Below are 25,025 nucleotides of genomic sequence, written 5' to 3' on the forward strand. Positions count from 1 at the left end.
ATCAGAAACCATCAGGTCTACTTCAACAACCTGAAATCCCGGAATGGAAATGGGAAAACATTACCATGGATTTCATCACTAAATTGCCAAGGACTGCAAGTGGTTTTGATACTATTTGGGTAATAGTTGACCGTCTCACCAAATCAGCACACTTCTTGCCAATAAGAGAAGATGACAAGATGGAGAAGTTAGCACGACTGTATTTGAAGGAAGTCATCTCCAGACATGGAATACCAATCTCTATTATCTCTGATAGGGATGGCAGATTTATTTCAAGATTCTGGCAGACATTACAGCAAGCATTAGGAACTCGTCTAGACATGAGTACTGCCTATCATCCACAAACTGATGGGCAGAGCGAAAGGACGATACAAACGCTTGAAGACATGCTACGAGCATGTGTTATTGATTTCGGAAACAGTTGGGATCGACATCTACCGTTAGCAGAATTTTCCTACAACAACAGCTACCATTCAAGCATTGAGATGGCGCCGTTTGAAGCACTTTATGGTAGAAAGTGCAGGTCTCCGATTTGTTGGAGTGAAGTGGGGGATAGACAGATTACGGGTCCGGAGATTATACAAGAAACTACCGAGAAGATCATCCAAATTCAACAACGGTTGAAAACCGCCCAAAGTCGACAAAAGAGCTACGCTGACATTAAAAGAAAAGATATAGAATTTGAAATTGGAGAGATGGTCATGCTTAAAGTTGCACCTTGGAAAGGCGTTGTTCGATTTGGTAAACGAGGGAAATTAAATCCAAGGTATATTGGACCATTCAAGATTATTGATCGTGTCGGACCAGTAGCTTACCGACTAGAGTTACCTCAACAACTCGCGGCTGTACATAACACTTTCCACGTCTCGAATTTAAAGAAATGTTTTGCTAAAGAAGATCTCACTATTCCGTTAGATGAAATCCAAATCAACGAAAAACTTCAATTCATCGAAGAACCCGTCGAAATAATGGATCGTGAGGTTAAAAGACTTAAGAAAAACAAGATACCAATTGTTAAGGTTCGATGGAATGCTCGTAGAGGACCCGAGTTCACCTGGGAGCGTGAAGATCAGATGAAGAAGAAATACCCGCATCTATTTCCAGAAGATTCGTCAACACCTTCAACAGCTTAAAATTTCGGGACGAAATTTATTTAACGGGTAGGTACTGTAGTGACCCGAACTTTTCCATGTTTATATATATTAATTGAGATTGATATTTACATGATTAAATGTTTCCAACATGTTAAGCAATCAAACTTGTTAAGACTTGATTAATTGAAATATGTTTCATATAGACAATTGACCACCCAAGTTGATCGGTGATTCACGAACGTTAAAACTTGTAAAAACTATATGATGACATATATATGGATATATATATAGTTAACATGATACTATGATAAGAAAACATATCATAAAGTATATTAACAATGAACTACATATGTAAAAACAAGACTACTAACTTAATGATTTTTAAACGAGACATATATGTAACGATTATCGTTGTAGAGACATTTAATGTATATATATCATATTAAGAGATATTCATACATGATAATATCATCATAATATAATAATTTAAAATCTCATTTGATATTATAAACATTGGGTTAACAACATTTAACAAGATCGTTAACCTAAAGGTTTCAAAACAACACTTACATGTAACGACTAACGATGACTTAACGACTCAGTTAAAATGTATATACATGTAGTGTTTTAATATGTATTTATATACTTTTGAAAGACTTCAATACACTTATCAAAATACTTCTACTTAACAAAAATGCTTACAATTACATCCTCGTTCAGTTTCATCAACAATTCTACTCGTATGCACCCGTATTCGTACTCGTACAATACACAGCTTTTAGATGTATGTACTATTGGTATATACACTCCAATGATCAGCTCTTAGCAGCCCATGTGAGTCACCTAACACATGTGGGAACCATCATTTGGCAACTAGCATGAAATATCTCATAAAATTACAAAAATATGAGTAATCATTCATGACTTATTTACATGAAAACAAAATTACATATCCTTTATATCTAATCCATACACCAACGACCAAAAACACCTACAAACACTTTCATTCTTCAATTTTCTTCATCTAATTGATCTCTCTCAAGTTCTATCTTCAAGTTCTAAGTGTTCTTCATAAATTCCAAAAGTTCTAGTTTCATAAAATCAAGAATACTTTCAAGTTTGCTAGCTCACTTCCAATCTTGTAAGGTGATCATCCAACCTCAAGAAATCTTTGTTTCTTACAGTAGGTTATTATTCTAATACAAGGTAATAATCATATTCAAACTTTGGTTCAATTTCTATAACTATAACAATCTTATTTCAAGTGATGATCTTACTTGAACTTGTTTTCGTGTCATGATTCTGCTTCAAGAACTTCGAGCCATCCAAGAATCCATTGAAGCTAGATCCATTTTTCTCTTTTCCAGTAGGTTTATCCAAGGAAATTAAGGTAGTAATGATGTTCATAACATCATTCGATTCATACATATAAAGCTATCTTATTCGAAGGTTTAAACTTGTAATCACTAGAACATAGTTTAGTTAATTCTAAACTTGTTCGCAAACAAAAGTTAATCCTTCTAACTTGACTTTTAAAATCAACTAAACACATGTTCTATATCTATATGATATGCTAACTTAATGATTTAAAACCTGGAAACACGAAAAACACCGTAAAACCGGATTTACGCCGTCATAGTAACACCGCGGGCTGTTTTGGGTTAGTTAATTAAAAACTATGATAAACTTTGATTTAAAAGTTGTTATTCTGAGAAAATGATTTTTATTATGAACATGAAACTATATCCAAAAATTATGATTAAACTCAAAGTGGAAGTATGTTTTCTAAAATGGTCATCTAGACGTCGTTCTTTCGACTGAAATGACTACCTTTACAAAAACGACTTGTAACTTATTTTTCCGACTATAAACCTATACTTTTCTGTTTAGATTCATAAAATAGAGTTCAATATGAAACCATAGCAATTTGATTCACTCAAAACGGATTTAAAATGAAGAAGTTATGGGTAAAACAAGATTGGATAATTTTTCTCATTTTAGCTACGTGAAAATTGGTAACAAATCTATTCCAACCATAACTTAATCAACTTGTATTGTATATTATGTAATCTTGAGATACCATAGACACGTATACAATGTTTCGACCTATCATGTCGACACATCTATATATATTTCGGAACAACCATAGACACTCTATATGTGAATGTTGGAGTTAGCTATACAGGGTTGAGGTTGATTCCAAAATATATATAGTTTGAGTTGTGATCAATACTGAGATACGTATACACTGGGTCGTGGATTGATTCAAGATAATATTTATCGATTTATTTCTGTACATCTAACTGTGGACAACTAGTTGTAGGTTACTAACGAGGACAGCTGACTTAATAAACTTAAAACATCAAAATATATTAAAAGTGTTGTAAATATATTTTGAACATACTTTGATATATATGTATATATTGTTATAGGTTCGTGAATCAACCAGTGGCCAAGTCTTACTTCCCGACGAAGTAAAAATCTGTGAAAGTGAGTTATAGTCCCACTTTTAAAATCTAATATTTTTGGGATGAGAATACATGCAGGTTTTATAAATGATTTACAAAATAGACACAAGTACGTGAAACTACATTCTATGGTTGAATTATCGAAATCGAATATGCCCCTTTTTTATTAAGTCTGGTAATCTAAGAATTAGGGAACAGACACCCTAATTGACGCGAATCCTAAAGATAGATCTATTGGGCCTAATAAACCCCATCCAAAGTATCGGATGCTTTAGTACTTCGAAATTTATATCATATCCGAAGGGTGTCCCGGAATGATGGGGATATTCTTATATATGCATCTTGTTAATGTCGGTTACCAGGTGTTCACCATATGAATGATTTTTATCTCTATGTATGGGATGTGTATTGAAATATGAAATCTTGTGGTCTATTGTTACGATTTGATATATATAGGTTAAACCTATAACTCACCAACATTTTTGTTGACGTTTAAAGCATGTTTATTCTCAGGTGAATATTAAGAGCTTCCGCTGTTGCATACTAAAATAAGGACAAGATTTGGAGTCCATATTTGTATGATATTGTGTAAAAACTGCATTCAAGAAACTGATTTCGATGTAACATATTTGTATTGTAAACCATTATGTAATGGTCGTGTGTAAACAGGATATTTTAGATTATCATTATTTGATAATCTACGTAAAGCTTTTTAAACCTTTATTTATGAAATAAAGGTTATGGTTTGTTTTAAAAATGAATGCAGTCTTTGAAAAACGTCTCATATAGAGGTCAAAACCTCGCAACGAAATCAATTAATATGGAACGTTTTTAATCAATAAGAACGGGACATTTCAAAAGCGTTCTATCTAACTACGTTCATATGATTTTATAAAAAAGCTTTGTTGCAATACAAAGTCTAAACTATCACCAGATGCACATTAATCTGCAACAAAGTTATAACGAAATAATCTAAATTCATAAGTCAAAATACAAAGTTCTAATTCATAAGCCTAAAATAAAAGGTTAACTGTAAAAACAGTTTCATCTCCTAAAAATGACCAACAATCAACCCATCTCAATAGATCAAAGTGAATTATGAAATATCACTACTACATGAATTAGGTAATGGGTAAGTCCTAATATTAAGACTAAGCCATTACAGAAGTCAGAAATCATTGAGTTGCAATCTAAAAATCCAAAAACAAATAAAAAATCATTCTATATACATAAATCTAAAAACCACATGAGCCAAACAATACAATCTAAAAACCACATAAACCAAACAAAGTACACATTGCAATTTTACCTAGTTTGATTCAACCCACCCATTTTGTCACCTGTACAGAAAAATCAAAGAATGGTAGCACAGGTAGGTATTATTTTATCAACTAACAATCTTATAGTAGCTGACTGAATGCACATCACCCATGAAATATATAAACATTATATTTTTACAATCATATGACTCGTGAAATATATACACATTTGTTGATTGTTGATACATAAAGTAGTTTTACTAACAATATGGCTTCATAAACAAAAGAACAAATGTAACATCCAGCATTGAGTACATATTGTCATACAAAGCCATATAAACATAATATGTAGTACTTCAAAACATGTAGCACTTTAAACGAAAATAGGTCAAATGTATCAGCCATGAGAGTGGTATAATCACCAACAGATGCACTTGATATCTAAATCAGCTGCAATAAAATATCAAAATTAACGGTTCATAAGTAACATATGCAAAGTAAATGATACAATTTAAAAGTTCAATGAAGTATCTAATTTCACTATCTTCATGAAGCAGGTAATATTTTCATCTTTCATTTCATTTAAGCATATGATCAAACACATGGTGGTCATAAAAATAATCTTACACATGTAAATCTCTAGCTCACTGTTTCAACAAAGCTTGCAATGAAATAAAAACCATTCAAAGATGCATGAACTTACACATTATAAGTTATTCATCACACACATACTACGTATCCAAAATCGTCAACCTTTAACTAAACATAAAATTATGCAAAAACTTAGTTTTTAGTTTATACAAAAGAGAAAAGGAATGAGAGATTGAGATACCAAATATATATATATATATATATATATATATATATATATATATATATATATATATATATATATATATATATAAAGCACCGAATCGAAACAATGTGAAAACAACAAAACTAACCTTAAAGTAGATAATAAAGTCAAGTATCCACAACTTTTTGGTTCCTGCTAAACATTAATTCAATGTAATAAAAAAGCAAATCATTCAGACAGGAAAAAAAAAGACCCTAATGTTGATAAAAGATCATATACTTACCCTAAATTATCATTACACCCAGATTATAACTGAAAAGCACGAAATCAAAATAATACGGAGTCAAGATGAAGAAGAAGAGAAACAGAATAAATTTTAGAAATGGGGAATAAATGGAGCTGCTGGATTTTGAGATAGTGATGCAATTTTAAGATAAGCTAATGGAAGGAAAAATAAGCTATTTTTTTGTGACAGCTTAATTTTTGGGGCAGCGTAATTTTTGGGTCAGTGTAATTTTTGAGGTAATCAATGAAGAGTGATTTTTTAGGCACTGTAATGATGGATATATCTTACAAGTGATCTGAAAAGAAACAATTATAATATAATTTTATGTATAGTATTATAGATTAAATTTATGACATCATCAAATTATCATTTTACAACCCTTAAAACATATCTTACAATTCCTATAAGCACATCATGACATCAGCGTAAACTCCCTGTTATTATATAGTATAGATAGATTGCTTAACCAATCACATTGCTTGATAAATGAATTAGTTAACTTGGTTAAACTCCATGTATAATTCGGTTATTGTTTTTTTTTCGAAAAAATAAAAACTTTGTTAGACGTTAATCTTTCATCACCTAAGCCATATTACAACGATAAAAACCGGCGAGAATCGAAAGCAGTAAACAAGCGAACCTAACAATGGTAACTAGACCCGAGCCTCGCCTAAACCCAAAACCAACTAAACAAGTGCTATAAAAAGCAACAAACAAGCAAATCACACCAATTTAAAGCGTACTACCCGAACTAATACAAACCACATGCACCAAATTCAATTAATTAAAAAAAATAATACTATAGTTGTTAAAATGGATGTAGAAGTAGAACAAGCAATGGACCACCACCTACAAGGTCAACAATATTGAAACAGCATAGATATAAAATATGAATCAATAACATCAAAAGATTCAAGATAAGATTGGAACTGCAATCTGATGTTAGGCGTAACAAGTGTCATTTACAAGGGTGTGTCTGTACGAAAGCATAAAAGGTAATACATCAATCAAAAGGCTTTTTAGATAATCACTCGGCAAACTTCGTGTAATAATGTAATTATATACGAGTAATTTTTTCATAAATCACACCTTATTCTACGCAAAATTACATCTGATTATATATTTATAGTCAATGTATCAAGGCATTGCAAGAAGATGAACATAAATAGTTTACTGTTGTATTACTTTTCGCTCTTCCGTGACCCACCAAGTGTGCTTAAAAAATTTGAGAGTGTGAGATGAATTTTTTTTTGGGGCGGGAGGGGTTGTGAGGCAAAAATATGTTGGGTTAAATGGGACATTGTTATGCGTCCCTTTGATGAGGGCGGGTAAAATTTGGGTTCCTTAGATTGTAAAAATATGGCTTTAATCGGCAAGTGGTGGTGGAGGTTCAAAACCGAATCCAACTCTTTGTGGGTTAAGGTCATAAAAAGTATCTAAGAAAATTCGGGTTTGCTTGATTCGGTGGGTCAACCACATTCTTTTATGGCTAAGGGTGCGTTTGTTTGCCTCTTAATGGAATGGTTCAGCACTGAATGCTAAACCATTCAGCATTCAGTGCGTTTGTTTCTGACCTCTGAATGACATAAGGTGCTGAATGGTTCAGAATTCAGCTCTGAACCATTCAGAGATGAAACACTTTCTTAACCATTAAGAGCCTAAATTATCTATAATATTCTCCTCAAATGATATCCTAATCACATAACTAACAAGTATATTGAATTTTTTATTCATGTCACACGTTAATAAGATAGTTTTAGTCAGTTCATATCGTTCATTCTAAATGATTATCAAACAACTTATTTTCATTCAGAGCAAATCTTATTCAGAGGCTCTGGACCATTCAGATTCTGAATCATTCAGCACTAAATCATTCAATTTTATCAAACGCACCCTAACTCTATTTGGCTAGATATTACTAAAACAGGTTCGCACATTGATGCTCTTGATGTCAATTTCAAGTCTTCTTTCATTAAGTCAATTGGAGATGGCAAAAGCACTTCATTTTGGAACGATATTTGAATTTTGGATGTTCCTCTTAAAGTTAAATTTATGAGGCTCGCATACTTGGAATCTAATATCAATGCTATAATATCCGATCGAGTAATCTGTGATGGCGGCAGAGTTTCAGGTGTGTGGTGCTGGAATCGTCCTCCGACCAGGAGGACAGCTGCTGAACTGGACGAACTAAACAGCCTAGTTTCGACGGCGATTCTTGATCCGGACAAAGACGATTCATGGTGTTGGTCTTTGGGAGGTAATGGTAAATTCATCACAAAAATTCTTTCGGATGAAATTGCTTCTATTATCTTTTCATCGGTCTCGGATGTTAGTGAAACTATGCGTAACACCTTGGTTCCGAAAAAGGTGGAGATTTTTGTGTGGAGAGCTAAACCAAGGAGGTTACCCGTTTTGTCGGAACTCGATAAGCGTAGTATTGATTTTCACTCCGTGCAATGTCCCCTTTGCGATGACGGTGTAAAGACGGTAGAACATTCACTTATTCTTTGCAAAAGGACGGTTTTGAGGTTTGGAATAGAGTCTGTAAGTGGTGGGGTATGAATGGTAATTCTAATCTTAGTATAAGTGAGGCTTTTTGTGGTAATTTTCCATTTCATTCGTCGGCTTTGGGTGCGAAGATTTGGCAAACGGTGGAATTGGTGTGTGATTACCTTATTTGGAAAAAATCGAAATCATAAAGTTTTTAACAATAAAAGTTGGAACCCGCCGGTTGCCTTGAACGAGATACAAATAAAGTCATATGAATGGATTGCGAAACGATACAAAGTTAAGAAGACCGATTGGCTTACTTGAATCCGCAAAGTTTGTTATGTTCTAGTACCCAAGTGATAAGTTGTTAGATTACAATCTTTGTACTTTAGCATACTTCTCACTTGAGCTTGTGTATAATCAGTGAGAATTCTTGTGTAGGGGGTTCCCCATTTTATATTGTAGCAATATTAATAAAGTGTCTTTAAAAAAAAAAATGAACACAAAAAGAAATTTTTTTTTGTCAAAAGTATAACTTGGGAGATTAATCACAAAATTATACTCCGTATGTGATTATATATTTATATCCAATGCATTTTTCAAGACATTGCAAGAAAACGAACAAATAAAGTAAAATATTATTGTCAAAAGTATAACTTGCAGATGTCTAATCGAAGATACCAAAAATTATCTTGATTATAACTTTTAACCATATTTTTTAGAAATGAAAGTTAAAATTATACTCCATCCATCTCAGAATAGTAAAAAAAGTGTTTCTTACTATCTATATAATATATATATATATATCTCAAAATAATAGTTCACTAACTGCAAAACACAAACTTATCAATTATTATCATTTATTATTCTTAATAAATTGTTGTTATATAAATAATTTAACTTACTTTAAATATAAGAGAAACTGACATTTATCAAACTTATCTTGAATCAAACAGTTAAATTTTAGTGATTACAATACAACAATATACCACTAAATTTTAGAGGACATTATTTTTGAGACGGAAAGATATTATGGAGAAAGGCCCGTTAATGGATTGATTCCCGATTTTCAGCTGATGGTTGGGATGGTCTACTTGGTTTGCTTCGTGTCAATTGTCAAAGGCATCCAAGGTTCGGTTATACGCGATTGTTGGTTCATTACTTTTTGGAGGTAACGCAATAGTGTGCTCTTCAATTCCCTTCGCATGAAAAAAAGGAGATATTATTTGATTATGTTAAAATTGAATTGTTAGTCGCAGCAAATGTAATCCTCAGTGGGGTAGTTGGCTTTTAAAGCCTTTGTATTTGTTTCCCCACCCTAGTGCCTTATCTGGGGGTATGGTGTTGATTAATAAATTTTTGCAATTCCAAAGAAAGAGAAAAAAAAAAAAAAAGACACCATTCTAACTTCTTTCATCTTCTTGACACACCTAACATATTCAAATAGCTAAACTAAATAGAGCGATGGAATTAGAAAACACAAAGGGAATTGGAATTACTTAAATTTACCACTAAAATTATTTAAAGATTAACAAATTTTAGTGATCACAATACAACGATGTACAGCAGATGATAGATTTTGTTAGGTACTAACAACCTGCATTAACTCACAATCAACAAATACAAATTGCCAAGTCCCCCTTCTGAGTGGCTCAAGGCTTTATAACTATGCAGCTAAAAATCAAACAGCTAAATTTATCAACTTACATAAACCAGCATAACTTGTACAACACTGCTATACACTAAAAATATCGATTGCTACACCTACAACCCTCCATATAAATGGAACTTCCTATTTTTGTTGTGGATCCTTATCCTCCATTGTGCACAACATCTCAAGATTTTTTTTATGCCTTTTATATAGATGTTATTATGACTTATGATAACTTGCACTAGCAGGACCATCATGGGCTGTAAAATCCGGGGTGGGTCTGGGCATATTTGGGTTCTAACCTGAAGCAGTAACTGCTGGTTCAAGATTCTCGTTCACACTCTTTGTTGGCCTTTTAGCTCTCTTGGGTCGATCATCCAATTCTGTTCCCGATGCAGCCAAAGAATCAACATTTTTTGAACCCTTTTGCGGCCTTGGTTTTAACGCACTAGATTTTCTCTGCAGTTACAATACATCAAAATAAGATACGATAAACAAGAAGTGACAAAATGAGGTGTCCAAGCAGGTGGGGTCACTAAAAGGTTATGGCAACTCAGATAGACTAGGTCAAGTTGGGTTAACCTTTGTCCATTTGAACCCCATTTGAACCGTTTCCTTTTAAGTTAGCCCTTTTTGTCCGTATAAAAAGCTGAATATAGTTTCTAATGCTAACAAATTTTATGCCAGAGAGCAATATTTGTAAAAACTTAAATACAAAACAAGCATGTAGTACATACTTTCTTATTCTCAAGCTCGGGTTCATCACTGTCGACTGAGGGTTCAAATTTAGTAACATCTTCAAAGCATGCATCCCCTTCTTCATCAATCCTTATACCTTTTGTTGCAGCCTTCTTCTGCCTGTCTTTAGCCTGCACTCGAAAAAGTCATACAATTGTGATGAATATATCATGTTGATGAAAATTGCCTTGAAATAAGTTCAAGATCATGATGTTTAAAAAAAAAAAAAAGGGATGTAATATTGTTGAAGACGTTCTTGAGTATTATCAAAAACTAGTATCTACTGGATACATGGCTGACTAAAGGGTCTTTAACACCTGTACATTTTAGAAGTGGCAATTTCAACCCATTTCACCTATAAGTGTGTCAGTCCTGGTGATGCTTTATCCCTAAGGGATTAAACAACAAATCTAAATGAAATAGATCAAATGGTCAAAATTCTTCCGAGCTGTACTGAAAATGCATAGAAGCACCGAAATCACTTTATTAACATAACTAAGAGGTTTTATTACAATAACATAAAATTGGTAATCATATTTTACTTATTTAGTTAGTTATCAACTTTAAAGTATCAATATAAAAGTGTTTACGGATCTCCAAACCAAACATGTTCTGTTTTGAGTATAGAACGCTAAACATATTCAAACTGTTACCCAACCCGTTCGCCCAGCCTGATTTTGCAGGTTCAGGTATACTCACTAACTAGTTATCACAATCAATTACTAAAAATGCACTATTAGCTATTGTTGAAACACGAGCCATTCAACATAAACATAAATTATTAGGTCAATTACAGAAAAAATAGGCGAGTAAAGAATAGCACCTGTGCTGGAATTTCTTTTAGTTTCTGCTCCAATTGCGGATCATCAATCAGCAACGAAACAACATCCTCAGGTGCTAACAAGTCACCCTGTACGTGACCACCGGTCATGACAAGTTGCTGGACCGTACTTTTCTGGCTAGCTCTTTGTAAAATCTTTTCTTCAACGGTCTCTTTACATATTAACCTATACACCGTAACCTACATCAAGTGGGATAATTTACCAATAAGAGATTCAACAGAACTATTTAAATACTAGAACTTATATAGACAGAAAACTTGCACTTGTTTAGGTACAATATTTAAAAGAAAACTAACATCTTTAGTCTGACCCAATCGATGAGCTCGGTCCATTGCTTGTAAATCCAATGTAGGGTTCCAATCACTTTCATAGAATATGACAGTGTCAGCAGCTGTCAAATTAATTCCAAGACCACCGGCTCTTGTACTCAGCAAAAATACAAATATATCATTCCTGCATTACATTATAATCAGGTGAGAATGTAAATGCCATCTAAAATCTATTAAAAAGATTTATCAAACGTAATGTTAAGCAGTTTGTTAACACATTCTCAATCTCTCATTAGCATTACAGGAATATTGGTATAGAGAGAGAGGGCCAAATTGCCTAAATATGAATTAATATTTTGTAGATAAAACAAGACTTGATTCGAAAAGGTTATTTGAACGGTTAGCATTACAGCCACGAGATACGAAGTAAAAGACGTTTTAATTCTCACCTATCCTGAAAGTCTTTGACCATGTCCCGACGGTCCATAATGGTTGACGACCCATCAAGCCTTAAATATCTGTACTTCCTATAATTCATGTAATCCTGTAAGCACATGCAACAGTAGTATTAATCATATATGCTCAAACAACAGTCACGTTCCACTAAATAACAATGTACCATAAAAGCTCTCAAGTATTTTACATTACCTCGATAATATTCAACATCTTGGTCATTTGTGCAAACAAAAGAACACGATGGTTTCCTGCACGTAAGCGTTTCAATAGTATATCTAACGTCTGAAGCTTTCCAGAGTCCTAAAAACAGAAGTCAACACAGGTAAAGTTTAAAAAAATTCCAATGTGCACATGAAGATGTATCTGGAAGACAGGTTTTTTCAACAGATTGAATGTTAAGATGTTCGTACAGTGAGCATTTTTGCAGGATCAAAACTCTGCATCGGTGGACACGACCCAAAAATCCTGTGAGTCAGTTGAAGAGCGGGTTGTGACACAGGTAGGTCTTGGTCTATCTCTTGAATCAAATGGTGACGTGGCCCATCTGGTTTTCTGGGCCCATTGAAATCAGATGTTCGTGCAAAGCCAACTAATAATCTCTTAACCCAAGGGTCATGCAATTCTTCAACTTTTTTGTAAGTAAAATTTCTATCCGAACAGTGTACATTTACCTGCCAGACCAAAGAATTGATTTATATTTAATTAACTCACTATATTTAAGCATAATCAGATCAGATTAGACTAGATAAATTCCAGACACGGAAATTACTGGTGGGGCCCGTGCTTTCGGAATGAAAGTGAAAGCCGAATGAAGAAGACGAACATTAGATGCAAGCCTATGCTGATGTGGCAGGACCAAAGTCTGAAATTTCTTAGATTTAGATGGTAATAGTAGCATTCTCGTGACTGTTCTAACTTTATCGATTCCAAGATTCGTGTCGTCGATAGCATCGTCCCCGGTTTCCATCATTGAATCGACCAGATCATCTAAGAATTGTCGGTCCCACCTCATGATAGAAAATAATAGCTTTTCATTCAAAGAACCATTTGCTAAAAACGAAACCTCTGCTGGTGCCAAATCGATTAACCGAGTAAATCCAAATGCTCCACTTTTAGTTCCGTTTTCATCTTGATTGAAAGTGGATTGATACACGTTTTCTGAGGAGAATATGTTAAAATGTTTCTCGAATAATTCTCTGCTAAGACCATGTATTACTCCTGAAGAGAACACGTCAGAACTTCGAATAATGTCTCGGTAGACCAATTTTGGAACCTAGTAACAGTTAAAATAAAATATGATAAGGCACGTGATGGTGAAGATGACAAATCCAAGGCAAATTACAGAATCAACCGATAATATTTTACAAAACACTGCAATTTTGATCACTCGGCGTTTGACTTTGACTTTGGTAGTAACTCACGCAATTACCTCATATGTAATAAGACTTTGACTTCCAGAGTAGTATATGTCCTCCAATTCTCCAAAAGGAGGTGGAAGAAATGGATTTGGGATATCCGCAAAATAAAGATACGAACTTCCTTCATTTCTTTCAAACAGTTCTGGGTGGTTACAGACCTACGGTATAAAATAATAAATGTAAATACAACAATTTAGGTAGAAAAATGTTAATCATGTACATATAAATGAAAAAACAAGGAAAGAGAATTTAAAAGAGAGAAATTTGCCTTTCTCAGTTGAATGACGATATTCATCAGATTCATGATTTTCTTCTCGTTAAGTCCACGGTTATTGTCAAATAACTCAGCAAGCGATATCTTGTTCTTTATAGCTTGATAAAAAGCATGCTGCCTCGAACTCAATTTGCAATGAACTGTGATTTCGGTTTTTGCGGTTAACTCAGAAACTACATCCTTTTTAACACGCCGCAACATGAAGGGCTTCAAAATTGCATGCTGGTGAAAATAATTAAAACAAAACAAATAATGTAAGGCGAATATATGTAAAAACACTTCGTAAAGACAAGCATTAAAATGCATAATATCAAGAAACTTTGCAACTGAAAGAAAAATAGATATTACTCACCAATCTGCTAAGTTGGTGCTCGTTTAACGTTCCACCATGTTCCGCATGGTTTTCAATACTGGTTCATAAAAGGAAAAGCATGATCAGAGATTCAGAGTGTGTGGGTGGGTGGGTGGGGGGGGGGGGGGGGGGGGGGGGTGAGGGGGAGTGTGGTTGATCTATATAAGACCAATAAGAACTTATTATTGTTGACGGTGGGAGTTTGAAACTTAAATATTAAATGAAATAAAAAATTTCAACAAATCATACCCTCTAGAAAACCACTCGTTAAATTGTTCATGGCTATCAAATAGGGTCGGCATGATGAAATGGAGGAGGGCCCACAACTCTGCCATGTTATTCTGAACAGGAGTACCAGTAAGAAGCAAGCGATTTCGACAATTGAAGCTGAGTAGCGTCTTCCATCGTATACTGCATGTAGTTTCCAAAAATACAATGAGAAATAGGAAAAAAAAAATAAAAATTACTTTTATTCTATGTTCTAAAAAGGTAAATAACAACATATATATTCTGACCTGCTTGAACTTTTTATTGCCTGAGCTTCGTCCAAGACCATATACTGCCATTTCACACGCCTGAAATACTTTTCATCCGACACTAACAGTTGATAGCTGGTAACAAGTATGTGGAATCCAGCCTCCCTATCAAGCAAAATATCAACGATACACATTCAAATTGTTATAAAAAACATTGAATTAATAATATATGTTACCGATTTAGTGAAATGAAAGAACTGACAGATGAGTACCTACGATATAAACGCTTTGGATTGATGTTTTTCCTAAGTACTGTCCGTTCTTGAATGCCACCCCAATAGGGAAGTGCTTTCAAGTCCGGACAGAAACGACTGATTTCATCTACCCAATTACTTAAGACAGAGGCAGGTGCAACAACCAAGAACGGGCCCCATATATTTTTCTCCTGTAAAATAATATATAATTTGATTGATTGAATTACAACTTATTGGTAAATGTTGAAGATTTTGGAAAGAAAACGTACTTCTGCTAAATGAGCCAAGAATGCCATTGCTTGGATAGTCTTTCCAAGACCCATTTCATCAGCTAAAATACCATTTAGACCCTTTAAGCAACAGTAAAAAAGATAGTCAGTGAGTGCCAAAAGATATACAACCGGAATTATAATATAGATATAGATATATAATACCTGCTCATAACAGTTCACTAGCCATTGGAGACCCTTGAGCTGATACCCTTTAAGAGAACCTTTAAATAACTCAGGTGTCTGTACGGAGGATCCCATGGGCATAGTTGACCTAAAACAAATTTTGATTGGTCAACCAAACAAGTAAATCAACCAGAGTAAAGGTTACAAACAAAGCAGGTTGGGTAACAAGTCATGACAGATACGGTTAGGGTCAGGAAAGGTTAGATGACCAGTGTATTATTTTCATTTTTTTTATAAATCCTACATCAGCCAATGCATTAGCTGCAACTTAAAAGTTCACCTCTTATTAGTAATACTGAAGTTTGTAGTTTATAGCATCAAATGTTTTATACCCAATTACAATGGGAATGTAACCATCACTAAGGGCCCAGTGGTTGGGGCTCTTAACCCGATCCATTTTGAACCACGAATAGCACGTCTATAGTTTTCCTCCATTTAATATGTTGTACCCCTCAAACAAACCCAAAAGTATGATAAAGCCCAATTAATCCAGGTTTATCGATTTACGCTAAGAAGGTGAAGAATATTACGGATGCAACAAGTCCATGTCAACAGATCCAGCAATTGAGGCATCTTGTTCATGGGCCCCAGTCCCTGCAGCTTGACGCAACTTCAAACATTCATCATCAAATGCATTAGTAATCAATTTTTGTTTCGCAACTGCATCTTGGGCTGCTTTTAATGCCTCCATTTTCATTTCAGCCTCTTCAGGATCTTCTTCATCAATATTGACTTCTGAAGTAGTCAATATTGCTTCTTGGTCAACTACTTTATTTTCCTCTTCTGGAAAAGTCCCTACAGGTTCGGAAGCTATCTTGTTCTGCATGAAATGACTGTAAAGTTCTGTTTGGGACAATAAGAAATTAAGCCTTTGTTGTTGGCGTTTAGCTTCACGAAGCTCCTGTTCACGTTTCAAAGCTTCTGCAGCTTCTTTTTCTTCTTTTTTCCTTACTTCAGCCTGATTGAGAGAGGTGATATAGATGATTTAGTGTAAATTAAATTGGAATTTTACCAACTAGAGTTATAAAAAGATATACCATTTCTTTATCTATTCGCTTCCAAAATACCAACATGTCCCTTGACAGTTTCCTTGTGCGAATTGAAGCACCTCTCATCAATTTAAGTGATCTGCTCACCTTCATTTTCACCTGGCAGAAAGGGCACACTCTTAAGCATTTAGACTAGAAGAATTAACATGCCATGTACACTGTAACATGAATATATAATTTTTGGAGATCTTTTTTGATAAAATGAATACCAAATTATCATCATGTGGCAAAATATTAATCATAGAGTTTATACACATACCTCACGTTGACAGCTTTCAACAAATCTTTTAGCATCTGTTAATTGTTTCCTGTGAAAGTTGATGAAAAACCTATGATGTTTTGGTATGTCTGCTCTGGCCATGTTCACCCAATATTTACAGATTTTATCCATCTCCTCTTTCTCAGACATATGTGGGCTGTTCAACTTTTGTTTTTTGGGCAAACTACGTTCAATAATCTGGATACAAAAGGTTCAAGGTATATATGAATGACAAAAGACAAGAAATCCTAATATATTATACAATTAAAGGTCACAGTTTTCATCCATTTACTAGATGATAGGGTTGAACTAAGTTATGTTTAACTAAAACAAAAACAGGTTGACAATCCTCGAACTCTTGAAAAGTACTTTAAATGCATAAAACCACCTACACAATATGAGTTCAAGATAATAATGACATAATATAAAAACTTTGTAATCAAACTTAACAAACTGATTATTTTTTTTAGAAAATAAAATTGTTTGGGTAAAGAGTGTTCCGGGCCAATACAACTCGACCTGTTTCAACCCGTATCAAAATATTGCCCTTTGACCCATTACCTGACCCACCTGAACAACCTATTTCGCGACCTTTGCATAAGAAAAATTTAAAATGTTCAATGCATACCTCATATGTGTCACCTTTCTCTAACACCTTCACATAGTGAACCTGTAGAGCTCCCCCATCTGACATGATACAACGTCGAATCCTCCCTGCAGCTCCTTCGGGAACAGAATACGATTCCAATGCACTATCACTGACTTTAAGACTGAATTTCTGTGAAGACTTATTTGATGATTGGACTTTTAATCTTGCCTGAAGGGATTCATACTCGGGTTTCGGGTCGCCCATACCCGGTCTGCTTCTAGGTCTAAACCTTTTGTCAGATGCCATCATTAGAGCTAATGAGCCCAAATCAAGTGGGCCTTTAAGGTAAAACTCCTCCACCATGATCTCGGACATTCTAGGTAAGTTTAATGAGGAAGTCAACATTTCGTAAGTTGGCGGAATCATGTAACTGACGCCGTTTCCAATATCCAAATAAATAGGTTCAGAAAATGACCTGTACATAAAATAGACAACTCATATATAATAGCATTTGTAGTAGAATAAAGTTCAAATAAGTCGAGGTGGCAAGTCGAAACCATCACTAATGAATGGTTTGTTCTGGGTGATGAAATCTATATCGTGCCAAAAATGTGAAGTATATATAGCTTAAAAGTAAAAGGGTCAAAGTTGCCCAAAATGTATTGTTAATGTTTAACAAGTCATAAATCATATTTGCTCATGAAGTTAGGCTATTATCTAATCACAATCTTCATAGTTAGCCAAATGACCCAAAATGTTCCAGGTCAATTGAGCTCAACTTGCTTCGACCAATACCAAAATAATGCATTTTGCCACCTGTAAGCAAGAACTATAAACAAAAGGCAAACCTATTTATGTCATGATGATGAAAAGAATCTGCTTCATAGTTGCCCAGCTTCGGAGTTATATTATCAGGTAAAAAATTTGAAGCTGTTTCAATGTTGTTTATTCGCTTACGCTCCTTTGTTTTAGAGCTCCTCTTTATTCCTGACATCCCGTTATAAGCTGACACGGGACTTATCAGATTATCATTATTATTATTATTAACATTTTTCCTTTTCTTGTACTTATTAATAATATGGTCACCAAGCATGGTTCTATATCGCTCTTCAGATACATAGGTATGGTAACCACCGTCCTGCTCTTCATCACTACTATACACACTTCGTCTCTTATTATTCTCCAACATCATTCCATTACTTTGGTCCACTTGTTCACCTGCTAAACACAAGATTATATAACTTTATTAATATGCATATATGTTATACATTTCAGAGTAAATGGGACAAAAAGGTACCCGGCTTTACCAAATTTAAGGAATTAAGGTACTCAACTTTTTATGTATTTTTTTTATAACTTTTGAATCACCAATAAACAATCAAAAAATGCTTTAAAGAGAGTTGTGCGACTACAATTCTTATATTTAGAATCATAAAGTTACTCTATTAAAAAGTTTCTTATTTAATAAACACTAGAAAACACTTCTAAATACAACTCCAATAAAAATTAAATTAAATTAAAAATAGATATTATTCAAAAGTAACTATAACTATAACTAATGTTAATAATAATATTAATATTAATACAGTACATAATGAGGAGAACAAATGTTAAGAGCTGTACCCCTGTTTTCATCATGACTGCTATTGGCATAATAATCAGATTCATCTTCTGGTTGAGGTACTTGAAATTTCATCAACGACTACAATTATAATAAATGCAACAGTAATTGAACAAAAACTAACATAATTAATTCTTTATAACTAAATTAGAGTCTCAAAAATCGCAAGTTTAATTCACACATCCACAATTATATAGCACGAACCGAAAATTGAATTGAATTGAATTGAATTTGAATTAGAAAAGGGTAAAAAGAATTTAAGCATATACAAGTATATAAATTAATACCTCAAGATTGAAGAGATTGGAATAGGTATACGGATTGCTGACGTGGTGATTGGAGTCCATATTATGATGGATTTTGAAACCCTAGGTTTGTGACTAAACGCATTGGAGGTGATGAGCAGATAGTGAGGTATTTGGCATTGCGAATGCTATATAAGTTCCAATTGCTAACGTGAGCATGTAAGAGGTGCTTGCTAATATGCGCCACAACAAGTTCAGTTAACTCGGAACATGAGAGAGTAGCTACAGTGGTATGATCCGATTACTTTCGGGTGTGTGTCGGGTAACCCTGAGTTCATACAAGCTCACTGTTGGGTTTATAAAAGACTTAATCCGACCCGAACCGTACCAAACGTATTAAGGTCGAGTTCAAATGGATATCGAGATTTTTCTCGTTCAAATCACGAGTTAAGGAAAATTTAAATGAGACACAAAAAGTCTAATCGAATTATTCCGTAACCCACTTTTCTTAAACCTGTTTGATTTTATAAATATGTGAAAGATTTTGATATAACTAGATTCAGATTTATTCAGGCTTTCGTTGTTTGATTACCATAGAAACGAAATTCACTTCGATTCATTTTCGTCTATTTTGTTGACCTAGTGTAACTAATGTACTTTGATTCCTTCAAATTTCATAAAGTAGAAAAATTTACTTTTTAAAAATGTTTTGAATGGAAATCATTCCATCAATTGAAAACTATTGATTAATAAATTTATATAGATTAATAAACTTTTGAATAGATAATAACTTGGGCTTTGCTAAGTGACCACGAAGAGCCTAGTTCGAAAACTTTTATTGAAGTTGTAAGTTTCGGGTTAAATCCTTGACAATGTCCCATTGAGCCTAATTCGAGGTTTACATTGGAGGGTGCTTTACGTGGCATTGAGGTGACGTTTGGGTTACCAATGTCCGAGGTTTAGCTGCTTTAGAGGAGTCAATATGCTCGTTAAGAGTGCTCCCAACGCATGCGCCCAGGCTCCGCCCAAGTTTTAGTCCAGGAGTACACTTATGGCACCATTTAGCCTAGCTCTAGTCCAGGGGTCTAGCCCAGCTCTTCCGCCCAAGTTCTTGTCCATTTACAACATATTTGAGGACGGCTGGACGTATATATTGCTTGTACCATGAGCATTAAAGCTTGTAACATCTTTAATTAAATAATTTAAGTGGGTCCCAATTTATTTGAGGAGGTATGTCATTGTTGGGAGTGTTTAGTCCAGGTTTAGTCCTGTGAAGAAAGTGGGATGGAGGTGCTGATGTGACACTGAATGATTGGTTAGTCCTGGAAGAAACTCTGTCATGGTTGGGAGCGATCTAATAACAGGGTTCTTGGTTACCAAAAAACTAGATAGATATTTTATTTATTTACTGTATTTTTGTATTAATTGTATTAATATCTATACGTTTGATTTTGAGTTTAGGTTTTATGCGTACTCTTTTATGAGGATAAAATATGTCTACTCAAAAGCAATCACAATACATATTTAGATTTGAACTTTAAACCTAAAAAAATTGCATCTTAACAAGGTTTGAACTTGAAATTTTGAAATCTCTTGTGAGAACATGAACCATTAGGCCTTCTTGGTTCAACTTACAAAAATGTAAATATGAAATCACCTTCGATGACTCTGAGCATTCATTTTCGACTATTTTTAGGTTAACAAAATTTTCAACTCCCATTAAAACTTGAAGCAAACCAACCCGACCTTACGAGTCGATTTACCCATATCATATTTTTTGAATAATGATCAGCCAGAACCCGGTATAATATGTCTGCAATCTTGGCGAAATGCATATTTCATAGAACAATAAAAGCTGAAACCTCATTCAACTTACAGAGTACAACATTTTTACTCTTCTTGGTCCAAAATTGCAAAGAAAAAAAACCCACAAAATTGTTGATTATTGATCTATATTCTCGGTAAGGATCTTCACTAAGATGTAGCTGCAGCAGTAGCAGCAGCAGATTTCAACTTCTTCGGGGGTGGGTTTCCACCAGACACCACCACATAAGCATAGAAGCATAACATTGCAGCACTGTAACATATATATATATATAGCAGAATAAAATTAAAAGGTTCCTGCTATGAATCAACCAACAGTTCATAATTAAATGAAGGATTTTGCTAACGACAAGGTTGTCGTTAACACGCTTAAAAACACATGTATATAGCAGTTAGTTATTAACTTTATAGTGGAGGTTATCTGATTGTACAAGTGTTTAAGCGTTTTAACGACAACGTAATGCTGTCGTTAGCAGAAAAATTCTTAAACGGATATACTTCCTTACCTTATAACAATATTGAATCCTGTTGGTAATATTTTCTTTGTCTGCATGACACAAATAATATAATAATAATAATCATAATTAAACCAAATCGATTTGTGTATGCTTTTCTTGATTTCTTTTTTATACAACATTAAAAAATCAGTGAGTGATATAATACCGATGAGTAGGTCTGCATGTTCTTCCACAGTAGGGCAGCAGCGATTCCTATAAAATGAGAACAAAACTTGTTAAGCCGTGAAACGTTGCAGCAATCATTCAAGTATAATTAAACAAAATAATACAGTAATAATTTATATAGTATATCAAAATCACAAATTATATCCCCATGCTTATACAAAACAATATATTTCATCCAGAAATTTCAAAAACCGCATTAGATAAATACCACGTAGTAAAATTAAAGTCTGCTGATATATTTGGTACCTGCTTGTCCGAGTATGAATGGTAAGCTAGACCGTCCTTTTCCCCAGACCTTTAAGCTGAAAACGCTAAGTGCCAGCAAAGCACCTCCATAAAGTCCACCTGTCATCAAACTAGCAGGGTTCTTTGTAAACAAAAAACCAACAAGTCCCCCACTAAAAACAATTCCACCTGAAAAGAGAATACACTTATGTTAAACATACACGAAACATATGCAATTTTGAATATGGAATACACTTTACACTCACATTTTTATGCTAAAATCTTTTATATATACGAATATATGTCTAAGTTCATATTAAAACATTGCATTTTGCATTGCAGTATAATGGGAAAAAAATGCTCTTTTATAATTTTATGTAACAAATCAGAAATATGTTCATGGGCCAGTATAATACTCTACTGCAATCTATCTATTGAGTAATACACCTTGTTAGAAATATATCTATATTTGTCAACCTTTAAAAGGGAAGTATTTATCAACCGTTACAAGAAAAAACGTATGTTGTCCTCTTTGTACTCGTACTTATCCACAAAAAAAGAAAAAAAAAAATTTAAAATTACTAATTATTGTGTCTCACTTCTTCAACTTCAACATATTTGATTCTATACTACAATAATTTCAAAGTTTCTAATGATAAAGGTGAGCAAAATAGTTCAAAATTTCCAACACTAAAGGATCTTAGAGCATGTGACATTGGTTTCGGTGTCTAATTCCAGTGTCTAGGTAGACACTGAAATTTTACACTGAAGGCAAAAGTAGAGAAATGGTCCGGTGTCTAATTTCAGTGTATAATTAGTGGGGAGTGGGTAGTGGTTCAGTGCAAATTCAACGTCGTGGAGACGATACTGAAGGGCGACGGTGAGCAGCAACAGTTGTTTAACACCGGAAGGGAGTCGCCGGCGTCGGATTTGGGAAACAGCGAAAAAAAGGTATCGACTCCGTGTGCTCTTACCATATGGAATTCCAAAGCAAAAATCATGAATCTTTGCTGCTCTTTTTGGTTCGATAACGACTTTCTCCACTTGTCCGTCAACAATTTCTCCATTAACACGTTCTTCCATACTCGAATTAGGATTTTCTAGTATATCATTTTCCGACTTTGACGTCATCGTGATATACTTCACAGCTGACTTTCTATTCGAACTAAATGTTGCAACGACATGTCGGTCACTGTTCATAAAAACCGGTAACTGCAAAGTAACAATTGCAATTTGACCTGTTATATCGTTCCCAGCGAGATATGTACTACAGTTCTACATTTGAAGCTCTACTAGAAAAACAATGATAACCCCTCTCAAAAACAGCAATTATTAAACTAATACAAAAAAGAGTCACAATTTTTTACAATTAGAGGTGTAACCTACTATAAACGTCCACATTTCTGTTTTAGTTTATCATAACATAAGAATATGATTCCACTTCAAAAATAATATACTTATTTTTCCCATTTTACCCATATTCCACTCTCGCACGAAAACGAATTGATCGAAAGTCCTAAAATCATATTCAGTGTGTAATTAACCGGGTAAATTTCACATTTAACTTTTAAAGGCATTGCTTTACATACTATAACTTAGATCTAGTGGTCACTTATTTTAAGACAGAGTGATTATTGTACTATTATTACAGTTGACTACCTAATAATCATATACTAGTAACTCAATTGTATGTATATGCCTAAACCTAGGGATCCCCAATAACTTAATTTACTGATCATACGAAAATTCTTACAAAGTAACAATTGATCATGACACAAAATCAATTCGATAGCGTTATGTAAATTCAGATAACTTATGTATGTATATATGGGTACCTGAGAAGGAATAAGGGTGGGGTGTGACCGATTGGCGAGATGAAAATTGTTTTGAATAGTAGCAAAGCATGTTAATTGAGATGTTGTTGCTGACATTTTTTGGGTTTGATTTTGTTGTAACTGCAATTAAAATCTTGGAACAGATTAAAGTAGGAAATTTTCTGTTTTAAAAAGGGTTTTTTTATTTGTTATTATTCTTGTTTTTCTTCTGAACAGTTTAGTTGAACGTGGAAGAAGGGTTTTTGAGAGGGCGTTTTTATTATTTCTTGTTAAAATATAAGTAAAGCCTTTTTGTTGGCCATGATAAACATGATAGTATTTTTTTCGTTTACTGCACCTTATTGAGACTTGAGAGCTCTACTAATAGTGATTTTTAAGCGTGTGGTTAACAAAATTCTTTATTGAGTAAATTATACGAATGGTCCCTGTAATTTACATTAAATTGTGTCGTTAGTCCCTAATTCTTAAAAGTTATAGAGATAGTCCCTGTGGTCTTAAAGAAGTTCGACAATAGTCCATTTATTAACTTCTATTAGCTTTCTTCATTAAATGAAAACATGTGCTAGTCACATGATGGTTAAAAACGCAATTTAACTATTTGGAAATGAATAAAATCCCTAACGTCAAATTTAGGGTTCTTTTGTCACGTACGCATCTACTTCATTTATTTCAATTCGTCTATTTATAATACAGACGTGTTTGTAGCATTTGACAGTAATATGGTTACATTCAGGTCAGCTGCATTATATTGTTGTACTAGTATCAACAGATAGATTTGTCATTCAAATGGTCATAAAATGACCCATATTGCTGTACAAAATTGTTGTACTATATTGTATGCTTCAAATGGGTTGTAGAATGACCCATATTGTCGTCAAATAGGTCACAAACACAAACTGTCAAATGGGTCTTCTATACACATATTCTTGTAATTTATAAGCTCAAATTCCAAACATGAAACACAGACTGTTTAACGGCATTCTTTTCATTCATAAACACAAATTATCATTACAACGAGTACCATATTAACTTCACCTGCAATACAACTAATTCATTCCGAATATCCAACACAGATTATTCTTTTGCAAAATTACAATGAACAACAAAATTACAAATA

The 25,025-nt window shown here is 33.9% G+C and overlaps 2 protein-coding genes across 2 annotated transcripts; both read right to left on the bottom strand.

The window, feature by feature from the left end:
- Window positions 1-10,077: 10,077 nt before the first annotated feature.
- Window positions 10,078-19,630, bottom strand: LOC139898742 (chromatin-remodeling ATPase INO80-like). Its single transcript, XM_071881513.1, has 23 exons — window positions 19,384-19,630; window positions 19,099-19,177; window positions 18,324-18,696; window positions 17,515-17,950; window positions 16,887-17,084; window positions 16,616-16,726; window positions 16,109-16,536; window positions 15,558-15,666; window positions 15,393-15,473; window positions 15,142-15,314; window positions 14,909-15,034; window positions 14,643-14,804; window positions 14,394-14,451; window positions 14,036-14,263; window positions 13,779-13,925; window positions 13,119-13,622; window positions 12,760-13,020; window positions 12,542-12,649; window positions 12,343-12,437; window positions 11,921-12,077; window positions 11,606-11,803; window positions 10,782-10,913; window positions 10,078-10,503 (listed from the first exon to the last, which is right to left on the bottom strand). The coding sequence occupies exons 1-23, from the start codon at window positions 19,441-19,443 to the stop codon at window positions 10,342-10,344; spliced, it is 4,386 nt and encodes a 1,461-aa protein (XP_071737614.1). The 5' UTR covers window positions 19,444-19,630; the 3' UTR covers window positions 10,078-10,341.
- Window positions 19,631-21,134: 1,504 nt separating this feature from the next.
- Window positions 21,135-24,151, bottom strand: LOC139898743 (protein FATTY ACID EXPORT 1, chloroplastic-like). Its single transcript, XM_071881514.1, has 6 exons — window positions 23,909-24,151; window positions 23,048-23,285; window positions 22,095-22,262; window positions 21,829-21,875; window positions 21,672-21,712; window positions 21,135-21,418 (listed from the first exon to the last, which is right to left on the bottom strand). The coding sequence occupies exons 1-6, from the start codon at window positions 24,002-24,004 to the stop codon at window positions 21,316-21,318; spliced, it is 693 nt and encodes a 230-aa protein (XP_071737615.1). The 5' UTR covers window positions 24,005-24,151; the 3' UTR covers window positions 21,135-21,315.
- Window positions 24,152-25,025: the final 874 nt, after the last annotated feature.

Source organism: Rutidosis leptorrhynchoides, chromosome 3, assembly GCF_046630445.1.
Source record: "Rutidosis leptorrhynchoides isolate AG116_Rl617_1_P2 chromosome 3, CSIRO_AGI_Rlap_v1, whole genome shotgun sequence".
Classification (NCBI taxonomy): Eukaryota; Viridiplantae; Streptophyta; class Magnoliopsida; order Asterales; family Asteraceae; genus Rutidosis; species Rutidosis leptorrhynchoides.